Raw genomic sequence first — 15,262 nt, 5'->3', positions numbered from 1 at the left:
TTCACAAACCATAACAAAAGCCAGGGCCATAATTTAGAAACTGTCAAGAATTTATAGAGCATACAAACTTTTTGGATTGTTCTTACAGGCCTCAAATGGAATATAAACTTGGATGCCATGAAGGGGCCTGGACAGTGTTAGAAGGCAGCCCCTAGGCTACTCTGCCCAGCCCCAAGGTCAAGGAAAATACGCAGAGCTCTGTCCCGCCCTGAAAGGACCTCTCTTCCTCTGGGACCTGAAGCTCCTTAGGGCTGCTCTTTGATAACCAGGGTTAATCAGCCTTGTTTTTAAGTTCTTTTTCAGGTCTAGCCAAGTCTTTCTATAATTTTCTTTTTGTGGTGGTGCTGGACCCTGGGGTAGAACCTCTGCTTAACAGCTTAGGAGACCCTAAAAGCAGACCAGCCCATCGTCTTCTCCAGTCTAAATAACCAAACTGCTCACTCCTCTGCAGAAGCCATGTTTCCATCCTTTAATTATAAAAAATAATCCTTTCTTGGGCTCACTGCAGCTTGTCTGTGCTAACACAGAAAAGGCAGCACCATCCAGGGAAAGTGCACTATGTTCAAAGTATCACTTTTTCAAGTTATTAATGATTTTTGGTTCATCAATGTCATTCTCTACGAATAAGATGATTTAATAAATGAAACACATTTTTTACTAGTCTGATGGCCTAGCTCTGTAAAGTCCCTTGTTTATTAGCACCAACCTTTAACATCTCTACGCGTCCACCTAAGCTTCATTCACAGTGGCTACCACCTACCATGTCCCTTACTAAGCGACTGTAAGGAGGCATGGGTTTTTTGGTTTCAGTTTTGGTGGCTATTTATTTTTTGTGTTTGTAACTTAATGCAGTGTCTGCCATCCTCAGAGCCAAAATGATCTTCCTTATTCCCAACAGAGATAGTCAAATCTATCTAACTACAATGAAATTTTATGCAATGATAATTAACAAGCGATATTCTTACTAATGCAGGGTCTACAACATTTAAATCAATTGGAATGAGACATTTCATCTCTTGAAACTCAAATAATCTGATGGAAATTGGTGTTTAATGGCAAAGGAATACTTTGGTAATAGTACTTTCCATTTATTCTGCATAAAAGGACCCTTTTCAAAGTAATTCAAATAGAGAAATGCCTCGTCAGTGTTTAGCTGGATTTGGAATTGTCATGAAGATAGTATAGTGATTGTGGTCACTTTTGATAAATAGCTCTTAAAGGAAGTTTTAAAAATGACCAAGATGAGTTTAATTACATTCTTTTTTTTCCTACTGCAAAGACCTAAGCATTGACTACTGTTAAAGAAATTTTCTCCCATAAAGGCCTAAGTTTTAATTTTCTTCTGTTTCAGCTTCCTGGACAAATATCTCACAATAATGAAGTCTTGATAAGAAATTAATCAATCAATATGATGCAAGAAAGATGCAGTTTTAAAAAACTACGTTTTTGAAAGACAGATAAAGCAAGATGATGTCTAATAGTTGACAGTCAGATTAGCTATTCGTGGGCCCCACAATGGGAGCACCAAGTCACTCGCACCAGCTGGATCCTCCCTACACTCTGGCTGTAATTTATACAGAGCTTTCCTCTATGGAAGAGTCTCACTTGAAAACATATTCTGGCCTTACTTTCCTTATTAAAAATAAAATAAAAGCTGGTTATAAATCTGTTAAAATAGCAGTCATATGTATAAAAATCAGTTATAAATAAAAAAAAATACTGCTCATACCTGTAAAAGGCTGGTACAGTATTCCGAGAATAAAGTATGTCCTGAAATTCTATCAACTACAGGTTACCATTTAGTCAAACATTAGACAACCTCCACAGGCCTTATCTTGCAATTAATGAGAAGCATTCATGAGTTTTCAGGGCATTTCTTAATGCAGCAGAAGCAGCATATTCAGAAAAAGTGTCAGTTCTTTGATGGTAGCTAATTTTCTCCCAGCTGTGAAATCTAGGTTTAATGGGATAGGCGGACATGCATTATGATTCCCTTGTTTACTCTTAAGCACCATCTGATGTGACCAACTTGCTCCTTAGCCACCTCATCATTTTATTTTTCAGCTTTTCTTTGGAGCACTGAATATGGCAGCTCAGGTTACATACAGACAAGTGGTGAGATTTTCTACTCAGAAGCTTGCCAAATCCTTTCCCCAGGTGCAGACCCTGTGGAGAAGCGAGTCTAGTGAACAGAAGACAATTGCAACCAACAGCCTGAATACCGACCTCTTCAGGGACAAGTGGTTCTATCATGGGTGCATCTTCCTGCCTGGCGGCTAGTCGCACTGGGGAGGTAGAAAGCCTTTTTTCCCATTCATTCATGATGGCAGTATCTGTGGAGGTTTCTAAAAAGGTTCTTTTCAGCTCACTAATATTGGTCTGATGTTTCATCAGGTCATCTTGAGTTTTATCTAGCTCCTATATTCAGAACATAAAGAATCCAACAGTCAACATTTTACATTTATTTTCCTCTTTCCTCTCTCTTTTTTAAAAAATAGTAATGTCCATTTCATTAGTAGTCAAAACAAAAGTTTTGATCACAGATCATGACACTACCACAAACACTCTGGTGAAAATGTGATATTGCCAAGGAAAAGAGAGGAAAAAATAATCTAGGTCACACAAGCATAAAAACCAAGAGTTTAAAATGGTAAACTTTAAAGCATATAATTCACATGTAACCAGAGAGAATTAAAATAAATACACACACAGGAAAAGAGAGAGGAAGGAAATCAGAGAAAGGTGAGAAGTCATCCCCACTTGTTCACAGGTGAGAGCACACAGTTCATGCATCATGGTATGAGCCCACAGGTATACCACGGAAAGAACTCAACACACATGAACATGCACTGGTATATACTCATACCAACCTCTAACATAAGATTACTATGTTTGACATACACATTTTCACCCTTTATTCGCTTAATCAGACTATTCTGAAAAAAGTGGAGAAGAAAGGGAAAGGTAAGGGACATGGTAGTCACTGGAACAAATGTCACCCTCCACACTGCATCAACTACATGGCAACCGGCTACGGAGCATGCTGGGAGACTGGAACACCACAGATGGACAATGGCTTACACACACTGGGTTTTGCTATTGTCTTATTTTTCATTGTCTACCTGTGCCTTGAGCTCTGCATCTTCCTCCTGGTCCGACTGCCAGCATCAGGAAAGAGCGGGAAACAAAGTCTTACCATGCAAGCGACTCTGAGACTGAGGAACCACGGTCTATATAAACTTGCTAAAAGGAGGCACTAGTTTGCTCTTGCTTACGAATGCTATTTCTTCTTTGCAAACCACAACATTCCCACACACAAATGACAAAGCTTAAAAAGAAAAGAGGAGCAAAAGATTCCTTGCTCAGTGGGTTTCTGCCACTTTAACCTGCAGACCTGTAAGTGTAATGTGTGCACACCTATGCTTGGGAGGTGACAGCAAGGGCTCGGCGGGCTGTCCTTAATGGACATTAGAAATGGTTCAGGAAATGTGGGGAGCCCCATCAAAATTCAAATTCATAAGAATTGCTATGATTTCCCAATAATGAGAGCTTTTTGTAGTGCATGAATCCTCATAATAATTCTAAGAGGTTAGCTATTATTATCCCCAATGTAGGCCAGAGAACGGAGGCTCAAAAAATTTAACACAGAGGTTCTCACATTTAAAAACTTCTTGAAACCTGTAATTTCTTGAACTCATGTACTTAAAAAACCAATTTGGGAGGGAAGAAGAAAGATATGGGGTGAATAAGAAAATTTTTATAAAAATCAACTACCATCAACAATTACCTTTAAAATCAATAATTACCTTTAACAACACTATTTTTGAGTTTTTAAAAAATACAAAAAAAATACCTAAATGCAACTCTGTTATCCTTCCTCCCTCAACCCTTCTCATTTCAAGGACGTGTCTAATCCTTGGGCTGGTATCTGAGTACGAAAAACTAGGTAAGTAGGCCACGCCACAGTCACCCAGGCCTGTGCTACAGAGGAGGCCCAGAGTAAAGCCACACGCGAGAAGCCAATGCTTGAGCAGGTGGCCATAAGCAAGTCAGTCTATCTGGGTCCAGGTTTCCTTATCTGCCAAAGGGGTCAAGACTGCCTACCCAGCATACCCCACCCTGCACTACTTTTATGCTGGTTCCTCAAAGAAAAGGAAAAGTGTTTAAAAAGTGTTAGCGAGTGCACAGGTAACTCTAACACAGTGTGAGTGATGTGTTAATTCTTAAGTATGTGGTAGGTTCACAGCTCTTCACTTATTTTTAAGCCTCAAAATGTACTGATTTTTGTGCTTCAGATGTTATACAACAAAATGTTAACTGCTATATAAACTTTAAAGTATTATTATTGTTCACTTGTAGCACTTAAGATTACAGTGAAATTTATTAAATATATTTATGTGCAGCTATATGTAACTTCTAATTCTTATAAAATAACATGCACTGGTTATATTTTGCCATAGAAAATTATTAACTTTTAATAAATTTACATGATTGCTTAAAAGGATATGAAAAATACTTTTATAATATTATTTTTAGCTTAAAAAAATTACGATTTCCAAGCTTTGAAGTGTGGCATTTCCGAAGGAAGACACTTAATAAAACTCCACTTTGAAATGTTTTTCTGAAGATATTTTCAATAAAATGATTTAGAGATACTACTTACAATATTTAGTTCTTCCTAAATACCCAACTAGGTATTATAATATTAAATGCTTTAAAAAGACAACCTAAAGTAAAAATTGTTGCAAAGTAAAAAATAAATTCGGCTAGCACTTTAGGAAATGAACACCTTGACTCCCATTACTATAAATACTGTTTTTACAGAAATTTTAATTATTAACTGGTAGAGAAGATTTGAAAAACAACATAAGCCACACACATACATACATACACACACACATATTTAATGTACCCTAAAAATTTAATAAAGAATACATAATAGCACAGTATTGCTTCTATCATTGTTCCATCTGACCACATATTTTTCAATGAAGTATGAAGTTATTTCTCTTCCTAGACAATTCATTTATGTTGAGTGACCTGTGCCACCTCAAGTCTACAAAAATGAGTTAAAAGAAGTATTATTATTTGAACAAGTATACTTGACCATTTGGAACTTAAATATATTTCTTTAACCATCAACAAGCTAATTAAATTAATTGTGATGCTCCTCCCCATTCATCATAGCTGTGATACATAAACAGCCTTTCATTTGGGATAGGGCAGTGGTTGGCAAACTGCGGCTCGCGAGCCACATGTGGCTCTTTGGCCCCTTAAGTGTGGCTCTTCCACAAAATACCAACTTCTGCGCATGGGCCATGAAGTTTCAATCGCACTGTATGTGCGCGTCCGCACGTGGTATTTTGTAGAAGAGCCACACTCAAGGGGCCAAAGAGCCGCATGTGGCTCCCGAGCCCCAGTTTGCCGACCATTGGGATAGGGGAATATATAAAAAATAAGCATTATCAGTGTAGCCAAATGATTCTCAAAATGTGGTCCTAACTAAAATGGACAGAATCAACAACTTCCGGGGACTCCTTAGAAATACAAATTCTCCATCCGGGCCCCAAACCTTCTGAATGAGAAACATGAAATGGGATTCTACAGAGTTTGGAACCACTAGTCTAGGCCTTATAAAATATTTAACTCCTATTGCTATGGTTATAATTTCTCTCCATTCTAAAAGCTAATATGCAAAGTTCCTGAAGGCAGAGCCACCACCCTCAGTGAGTATACCAACCTCAGTGGCAGTGGTTTCCCCATCGGCCGCGGTGTCGGTGCGCTCACTGTCCGTCTATTGACCAGAGAAGTGATGGGGTTCCAGGAGGAAGGCAGGAATAGAAAACAAACCCGTCTGGTTAAATGGGGCATGGCACAGGCCACGCAGTCCACTCTCTTTCTCTGTGATCCGAATCAAACTACCTTCCCACGAGAATGCAGGGTCAAGCAAAAGCAAAAGCAAGGCCAGAGCTAGGTTTCACCAGCAGAGCCACTCAGAGGAAGACCAGAGGCACACAGCCTGCGGGAACCGCAGACACTACAGGTAGCCAAGCTGACCTGTCTGGTTTTATGTCTTGGGAAAACCAATTTGTCATTCTTCCCCCCACAGCTTTAACTAAAACCCAAGAAAGATCCCCTAAATATACTTAATACAAAATACTTAATGCAAATTTGATGTTTATATAGTTTTTTTAAATTCTAGTAATATTTCAGACATTTGAAAGGTAAATTAAAATGGAAATTTAAATAAAAAGCTACTATAACAGTCACTGGACTTTCAGCCCCTCATTTATACCGTTTTGATCATTTACATCCATTTCTGACCACCAGGCCATCTGCATTACTTAGTAATTATAAAAAGCACATGCCAGTGACTCACAGGCACATGTTTTACATATGAAAAAAAAAGTAATTTAATTTTCAATTAGCTTTGCTAACTAGGTATATTTTAAGACTATATCCTGTGTTTATTTTGCCTCACCCTCCAAATATAAAGAGGTATATCTACTAAAATATCTTGTTCCAAAAATTCCCATTCAAATGAAGCAATAATAATAATAATGTCTTTCTCATATCCATGTTTCTCTCTCTCTGCCCTCCCTCCCTTCCTTCCACTCGCTCTAAAGCAGGGTGGGGAACCATGGGTCATCTGGATATTTAAAACATCATTCGCTTAATATAATTCACTTAATATAAATTTATGTTGCTATAAAAAAAGCTCCTAGATTTATTGAATTTCAAGTCCTGCCTGCAGTTGCCTTGGCAGGGCCACACCAAATGATTTGTTGGGCCTTATGCAGCCCACAGGCTGGACGGTCCCCACCCCAGCTCTAAAGAAATCAATGGAAAGAATATCCTCAGGTGAGAATTAACAACAGCATAATAATAACTTTCTAAAATTAGAGAGAGAAGTATCTACTTGGAAACGAATAAAACAAAGCACAGCATTGTCAGGGCCCATCTTTTTAGGGGAGAATTATACTAGAAATTTCAGAACTGGTTTTTAATCTGTTTCAGAGGTTTATGATTTAAAACAAAAACTAGTTTCTCTGGCGGGGAATAGTATAGCCATCGAAACAGAAACATCTAGATGCCCTAATATTAACGGACTTTTCTTCCATAAATACCAGCTAAGCATTATTAAATTCCCTTGAGCAAAGATGTGTGATTAATATTTTGAAAACAAAAATCAAAGCTCTAAGGCTGTGAATCTGCCTCTGAAGACACTCCCAAGAGTGTCAGGAAGGGACAGTGGGAGAGTTGTTTATGCTCACATAACTCTGGCTAGGTTGATTTCTTGGCACTAACCCAAACTTTCATTTTATATATTCCTAAAAGAAAAGGAGTTGGTATCTGTGCAATGGTACACCCGAGGTCGCCATTCTGGCCCCTTGCTAGCATGTTTAAGTGGAAAATGACTTTCAGTGGGTTGGTGAAGAAAGTGTGTTGATACCTTTTCATGACCTGACCAACTTGGCAACATGTGGGGTGGGTGAGTATTAATTTTCTTGGGTGGTCATTGCAAAGACATTACAATGCTTCACCCACTGACAATCTAGGGAAAGGCCAGTCTGAATTAAAAAGAGAGAGACAGGGTGTGAAATAATTCAACATCTTCAAACTTTCAAGAACAAATAAGAATGACTTGTGCTCAGTGTGCTAATTGTGTCAAAGATTTTAAAAGTTCTTGAAAGTATTTCTCCTCCCACATATTATTTCCCTATGGCTTTAAAATTTCTATCAAGGACTTTGCAAGCATCTTGGCTTTACGTTAGTCCTGGTGCAGTGTGAGGGGCCTGACCAGGCTGACATGAGCTGAGATCCTCGCTAGTCAAATCTGTGACACATTGGGCACATTTTATGTTTTAATCCCAATTTCCTTCTAGTAAAATGGTGAAAATAACCCTAACCAGATCAAGAAATGGATACTCAGTGCTTTATATGCCTGACACACACAGAACTAAGAAAACCTATAGTAGTTGTAATATATTGATGCTAATATAATTATTACTATTAATTTAAAATGTTAAAATTAAGTGGTCAATTTTTTCCTCCAGATTTGAATTTTATCTTTTTGTTTTTTTGCTTTATCAAAAAATTCCTCAGAAATTCATATGTAACTACATTTTATGGTATGGTGAGCTAAATTCATCTTGTTTTTTGAAAGACAATTTGATATACCGCCCCTTCTTATTTGACCACTCTGAAAGTACAAAAGAAAGGTATTATTGGCCAACAGCTTTATGTTTGAAATGATCAAGCATTTCTACAGTGGATTTCACTCTGGAGAAAGGCTGGAACTAATTAAGCCAGCACAACAGGTGAAAAATGAAAGCAGTGATGATAAAATATTTAAAAAGAACTATGGCCATTAGTGATTTGCAAAATCAAAGTCACAGAGCTGAACTGTATGTTACAAACTCACCCAGTGTAGCTGCCAAAGTGCTTGAGGCCTGGAGAATGAAACAGGCCATGTAAACAAATGGCTATTTTTTTTTTTAATGGAATGACCTACATATGAGTTCTCTAGCTTGGCTGGAACCAGAGAGCACAGCTCTGAACAGTTGGTGTTACGAGATGACACTGAACAGATGGCCAAATATGAAGTGTCAGGAGAGCTGCCGTGGCTGACCGAGCCTGCAGAGGGAGGCTCAGGAGACCGCAGCGGCCAGGGCTGGTTCACGGTCCGAGAGATTTTCAATAACAAGGAGAGTCCCGTACTGGGAAGCTCCAGTCCCATGGTCACCAGCTTGCAAGGAGTACTGCTGTGATTTGTTTTGTCGATGTAATGCAGACATGCCCAAGTTTAACATGAGTTCTCATGCATTGGTTACAACAAGATGTATACCCTGGATTAGGCACAAGATCTGTGTGGTTTTCTACACGTAAGTTCAGTTATTTAGAATTCAGAAAGCATAAAATGGCAATCTTTTTGCTTTATGCTAGCCTGATGACTAACCCCATTGCTAAAGGAAAAATGTATGTCCAGGTTGGAAACAAGCTATATAGTCTTTATAGATAAATTTGTGTTCTTGACTGTTGTAGGTTCTAGTCTTATATTATCTGATAATATGGCCACTGTGAGAAAGAGTGCTATTAAAGCCTCAGATTTAAACTAGTTTTCTCTGAAAAGTATTTTTCAAGTATGAAAGTAGTTACATATATCTAACCTAAGTCATATGTGACCCAGGATCCTTGAAAAGGGCTCTTAGGCAATATCAAATTGAAAAGCTTAAACTTTTATTTCAAACATCTGTGAAACCATTCCCATTTTTTTCCCCTTCTGCTGAAAAGAAATGGTCATAATACCACTAAATATAGATACTTACACACCCTGGCAATACTATATACTCACAGGTGCAGCTCACGTGATTTCTAGCTGAGCAAAAACTGAAAAGACTTTCTTTTCTTATTATAATGTGGCTTTGACTTTGTAAATTTTTTAAATGCTAAGAGTAATGGGCTTGTCTCCTGCCACAAAACCCTTCTTTTGTGGGAACAGAAGAGCTGAGGGGCCCGGGGGAGCAGTGGGCAGGAGGGCAGGTGACAGCCAGGTGCCTCTGTGGGCAGCTTCTATTCCTTTCCCTGTTCTCTATGTGAAGCCTGTAGAAAGGGAAACTGCTGGGCTGTTCATACCGCTATGGGGAAAGGAGAGCAATGAAGAGGAAAGGCTGCTGGCGACAACATCAGCTCACCCAGTGGCTTGGATGAGGGACAGGAAACAGACAGGCGGCAGGGCTTCGTGCATGGAAGCTGAAGGCTCAACTCCTTTCCCCACTGAACAACTGCCTGGCTGGAAGCCATGGAGGCCCATCCAACGTCCCCGGCCTTTCCAGACTGTCTGAGTGCATGTGGGGTTTTTGACTCATGTTGGATTTTAAAGAAATCATCCAGTGTATACGTTGGCACTGCTAGTGCTGATGAAATTTCAGCCCATTTTTAGTGTATAGAAGCCTCAAGTGAGTCCCTTCCTGACTGTGCTTGAAAACTGGTGTTTTCAACGCAGTTCTTTCTGGCCCTGCCAATGACTGATGCTATGTGGACATTTTAAACAGCTCAAACTTGCTTTCTGACCCAAAACACCCATGGAATGTGGCTCACGTCTGTGAGTAACGACGACAGCCTAGCAATGACAACAGAAGACAGTAGAGGGGACATTTCAGAATCCCCAGCATGAGAGGCACTTACAGTTTTGTAAAACTGCCCAGATGATGATGACATATCCCCTATGGTAGTGTTCTCTCCCACCTCACCTTGAGTAGCATTTATCTAGACCAGTGATTTTTCAACCAGTGTGCTGCAAGAATTTTTAAAACATGCAATACCTGACTATTTAGTCAGGGGTACTGATCCCTTTCCCCTTAGATGATCAGATTGGCAAAAAATACATTTTTGGTGTGCAGCAGAGTTTTATTAATTATTTTATACTTAGAGGCCTGGTACACGAATTTGTGCACGAATAGGGTCCCTTGGCCTGGCCAGCAATTAAGGCTGATCAGGGCCGCAGGAGGTTGGTAGTGGGGGAGGGCCCACAGGAGGTTGAGCGTCTGCCCCCTGGTGGTCAGTGCGCGTCATAGTGACTAGTTGTTCAGTCATTCTGTTGTTCAGTTGCTTAGGCTTTTATATATATAGATAACGCCACGAGATAAAAAGGTTGAATATCACTGATCTAGACTATCTCACCACTATGTATCATGATATCAGGATTCAGAAAGTCCTCCCTTAATGTTGTCGACAGCGTTTGTTACTTTAAGCGAAATGATGTATAATGAAACCAATTTTACCAGAGGCTAATTGACATAAACAAGAATTAAATTCCTATGGCATCTCATCAATGTTATAATGAAAAGGTGTTGAATGAAGCAATGTTATTTGATAAATGGCTGATACATTTTAGTAACACTCCATAAATCTAGTCAAAAGTTATGTATTTATCTTGTGTATAATTTACTTTATTAAATGGTAACTGAACAAAACCTTTAACTTAACCCTGATTGTTACACAGCCACAGGGTTATTTAGACTTGACTTCTGGCTGAGTCCTTCCCCAGCCATGTAACTCAGTGGGTAGCAGCATGATTCCGGGCTGGGCTCGGACTGCTACGTCCACATGGTGTTGTGCCTAACCCTGGGGCCGGATTGCTTCCCCCAACACACAAAAATCGCTTCACAGATTGGCACAGACAATAAATGAGGCTCTGAAAGTAGGACCACTATCGCAGCAGCCGTCTAACACTGTTTCGGACCAAAGCCCCGACCACGACAGGGAAGTGTGTTCTATGCCGAGGTACACACCTCTTCCTCTGAACTGTCACTCGGGTCATTGTCTAGTGAGGCACTCAAGGAGGCCGCCTTGGGCTCCAGGTAGCAGAGGCACAGAGCCAGAGGGAAGGAGAGAGTGAGGGCATATGGCACTGAGAAGGAGGCTGAGAGCAGGAAGAAAAAGATGAAGAGGAAACAGGGCACGAGGGAGGGTGAGCGAATCGGGAGGTAATGCTGCAAGCTCTGGGGGAGGAGGTTGGTTTCGGACAGGTTGGGGAAAGAGAGGTACCCGTCGTCATCTAGAAGAGAAGGGAATGACCCCGGGAGCTGCAAGGAGAAGGAGAACAGGGTGGCCCCTTTGCCAGTTTGCTGTTTGTAGCTAAAAGCCACATCCTGGTCTGCTAGGTACGGCTTCCCTTTGCCGTCAGAGTCCAGGGAGGGCTCTCCGTGCACAGGCACGGTGTCTTTAGAAGGTTTGCAACCCGGAGGTTGGCGGTCATTCTCCTTACACCTCCTACGGAGCTCTGTGGGAGATGCAGGGGGACAGTGGGCTGATGGGGGGGACAGGGAACATGAGTCAGTGCCAAGCCCAGGTGACTGATGTGAAAGAGACAGAGAGACAGAAAGCAGCAAACAGAGGTGCAAAAGGACAAAAAGAAAACTGCAATTAGTTAATTTTCTTATGGGTATCAATATAAATTGTAAAACAAGAATTTCAGCACTAGCTTGTTCGTGAATTTCAAAGTACTCAAGCTGCATGCCAACACTGCCACCAATGGCTACCGCTCTCCCATCCGCCCATCAAATCCAGGGCGGGCTTTTTAAAAAAGTCAGCACGAAGATATCTGTGGGCAATCTCAAAGTCGACATGTTTCACACGATCAAATATTTCTAGAAAGTTTAAGGGTTTTGCAAGTAAATATAACTCCGATAACTTAAAAATCAAGACTTTCAATAACATCTCCTGATCATCAGTTAACAGATCTGTTACTGTGGTTCAGTTGAATTAGAAAGAAAAATGGATCAAGATTTTGATTATGTCAAAAGAAATCTCTAGCATTACCTTTCCTTGGTTAATCAATTATATCCCAAACCGGTGGGTTTCCACATAAAAAAATTTCTGGCCCCACTCCTATGTGACAAGCAGTTCCAATCAGGGATTTCAGTAATTAGCCTTTAGGAAATCTGACTCTCCACAAAGAATTGAGGTTCCTTGGAAAATTCTTATTTTGGCTCCTTTATCAATGATGTAAATGGGACTTAAACTCCAATAAGTGGTTTCAACAAGTTAACAAGCAAAAACAACATGTTTTCTGGTACTAACAAGTATTTACTTTGTATTATTTGTGGCCCATGAATAATAGAAAGATACAATTTCGCAGCCTTCTGGAGTTTTTTAGTAGATAAATGGTAGGTTTAACTCGCCTGGTTTGAGCTCTTACGAGAATGACAGAGGCAGACATTGCAACAAATATGCTCCCCAGTGAGCTCAGGCTCTGCGGGACAGGGAGGCCCTCCCCTTCCCTCTGGCCCTGGCAGTGGGAGGACCACAGCCAGGCTCCTCTGAAGGGGGCCAAGGGCTGCTGAGCAAGGGCAGGCAGAGAAAGCAAGGCCCCAAAGGACCCGGGCACAGCACTGAAGCTGCCACAGCCCAGGAGTTCAAGTCGAGGTCACACGGAGCCTGAAGATAATTAGACTTCTGCTGCTCTCTGTGAGTGTGTGTGTGTGTGTGTGTGTGTGAGAGAGAGAGAGAGAGAGAGAGAGAGAGAGAGAGAGTGTGTGTGTGTGTGTGTGTGTGTGAGAGTGTGTGTGTGAGTGTGTGTGAGAGAGTGCGTGTGTGTGAGAGAGTGTGTGTGTGTGAGTGTGTGTGTGTGTGAGTGTGTGTGTGTGTGAGTGAGTGTGTGTGTGTGTGTGGGTGTGTGAGAGAGAGAGCGCGCGCGTGTGTGTGTGAGTGTGTGCGAAAGAAAGAGAGAGTGTGAATGTGTGTGTGTGTGTGAGAGAGAGTGTGTGTGTGTGTGTGTGTGAGAGAGAGAGAGAGATTGTGTGTGTGAGAGTGTGTGTGTGTGAGAGAGAAAGAGAGAGAGAAAGAGAGTGTGTGTGTGAGAGAGAGAGTGTATGTGTGTGTGTGTGTGTGTGTGTGTGTGTGTGTGCTTTGCCTAGAGACCTGATAGCATGGACGTTACCCAACCTGTTTTGTGGTGGCTATCTATTCCTAACTTGATAACTACAGAGACAAAGAGTAAGAAAAGGCACAAATAAAAATTATATCATGGACATATTAGAATTTAGAAGAGTCTTTTTTAACATGACAAGTGTGTCTTTTCCTAACACTCACATGTACGTTAAACATTGTGTTTTAAACAAGACCCTGCACAAATCTCACTCACCTGAGAGCGATGTATTAGTTACAGGCGGACTTCCACATGCAGACCATTGTTCCTGCCGTGGCAGAGGGCCACCCAGTCTCCTGAGGCACTCAGAGCTGGGAGACAGGCCTCCTCTCAAAGGAATAGGGGACTAGTTGTTTAGTAACTATTTTTAGTAATATATTTTCATTTTCTTTAAAAAATGAGTACCCTCTACATTACTTTTTGAAGTTGGAGAATAATAAAGTTAAGATGCAATCATTCATATTGCTTATGAACGTGGCTTTTAAAAGACAGGTGCGCACTGTGGACGATGAGCAGACATCCACCTGCATCGGCACTGGGTCTCGGCCACAGCCCTTCGGGAGCGCTTTGGGTCAGAGTACTGGCTTCTCAGAGACTCAGACTACGAGAGCCCTGCTTTTCTCTGTCATTTTTACTTTCCCACAGCATAAACGCACAAAGTGATGACTGCTTCACGCTGCGCTTCATGTAAACAAATTGCTGATATTTAAAATCAAAGTGAGATTGCCTGGATCTATTTTTTTTTTTTTGGATCAAACCAAGTAATTTACTTTTCTGTGCCACTTAATCCTGTTTACACATCCATGAGAAGCATATGTTACCTGGGTGCTTTCAACAAAGCATGCAACACATTTGCTGCTCAGGTATGCTATCTTCTTTTCATGTCCTATTTAAAACCTGCCTTGACTTAAACAAAAAGTCTAAAAGCAAAACCCAGAACCAAGTACATTTGAATAGCACAAGTGATCCTAACATTTTTGCTATCCTTTCCTATCCTGTTTTTATTTTTTCTGTTTGGCAAATAATTTTATCCTACAGAAAGGAGGGACTGGGTCTTTGAATTTCCTAATGCAACTAACTACAACAACGTAAGTTTTTATCAGTATACCCTTTTAGCTGTCACTGTTAAATTCTTGTCCAAAGGAGTTTTCTCTAGGGAGTCCCAGAGGGTGAGTCCCTGCAAATAAATCTATATTTAAAGAGCCCACGTGCGAAAGATTTCCGCATGAAATTTACACAGGTTTTAACACAGCTGTAAGTTATACAGCATTTTTATTCTGCTATCTCGCTTCACTCTGTGCTGAGCACATGGCAGGAGCCACTCCTTCCCATGGCTGCTGCTATGTATAAGCCTCCCAATGTTTTCTGACTTTTAGGGAGTAGCTCTGCTACACACAAAACCCCTAGCAGAAGTGGATGTTCTATATGGCTTTTGACTTTCGTTTTTCTAAAAAGTTGCTGTAGAGAGCTGGATCACCAAAAACAAAGATAATATTAAAAAATAAATTGAATTTGGGTGAAAGGAAGTTACAAAATTTAATGGAAAAATAAAAAAACACCTTGGAGAAGTTGCTGCCAAATTCACTTTCCAACTTCCCTTGCAACCTTCTGCCTTACTATCACTTTTTAAAACATGCCCACTCGCTACTCTGATGATTAGATTATAATCATAAGGCTAAGAGAGGAAACACTGTGTAAACACACAAGCTATGGTCACTCCCTTACTTGCAGTCAGAAGAATGGCAATGTCATTGCACTGCATATCTAGAAAAAAATATGCACTCCTTGGGTAGGAGAATGGGGCCAGAAACAAACAGCTTTAGTGATAGC

General features: G+C 40.6%; 1 protein-coding gene across 29 annotated transcripts in view; it reads right to left on the bottom strand.

Moving 5' to 3' along the window:
* EPB41L3 (erythrocyte membrane protein band 4.1 like 3) overlaps positions 1 to 15,262 on the bottom strand; it is a 219,497-nt gene that overhangs the window by 13,078 nt on the left and 191,157 nt on the right. For 11 of the 29 annotated variants that reach the window (XM_036322542.1, XM_036322535.1, XM_036322539.1 and 8 more), the window contains exons 13-17: positions 11,295 to 11,858; positions 5,741 to 5,794; positions 3,123 to 3,158; positions 2,871 to 2,936; positions 2,227 to 2,418 (exon numbers count right to left, since the gene is read on the bottom strand). In XM_036322542.1, coding sequence (XP_036178435.1) covers positions 2,227 to 2,418; positions 2,871 to 2,936; positions 3,123 to 3,158; positions 5,741 to 5,794; positions 11,295 to 11,858 — 912 coding nt within the window. The remainder of the gene's footprint in view (positions 1 to 2,226; positions 2,419 to 2,870; positions 2,937 to 3,122; positions 3,159 to 5,740; positions 5,795 to 11,294; positions 11,859 to 15,262) is intronic. The other 18 variants (XM_036322543.1, XM_036322555.1, XM_036322558.1 and 15 more) reach the window with 6 other exon arrangements.

This window comes from Myotis myotis, unplaced genomic scaffold, assembly GCF_014108235.1.
Source record: "Myotis myotis isolate mMyoMyo1 unplaced genomic scaffold, mMyoMyo1.p scaffold_m19_p_9, whole genome shotgun sequence".
Classification (NCBI taxonomy): Eukaryota; Metazoa; Chordata; class Mammalia; order Chiroptera; family Vespertilionidae; genus Myotis; species Myotis myotis.
Note: the sequence above shows the minus strand (reverse complement) of the source record. Positions and strands in the feature narration are given on the sequence as shown.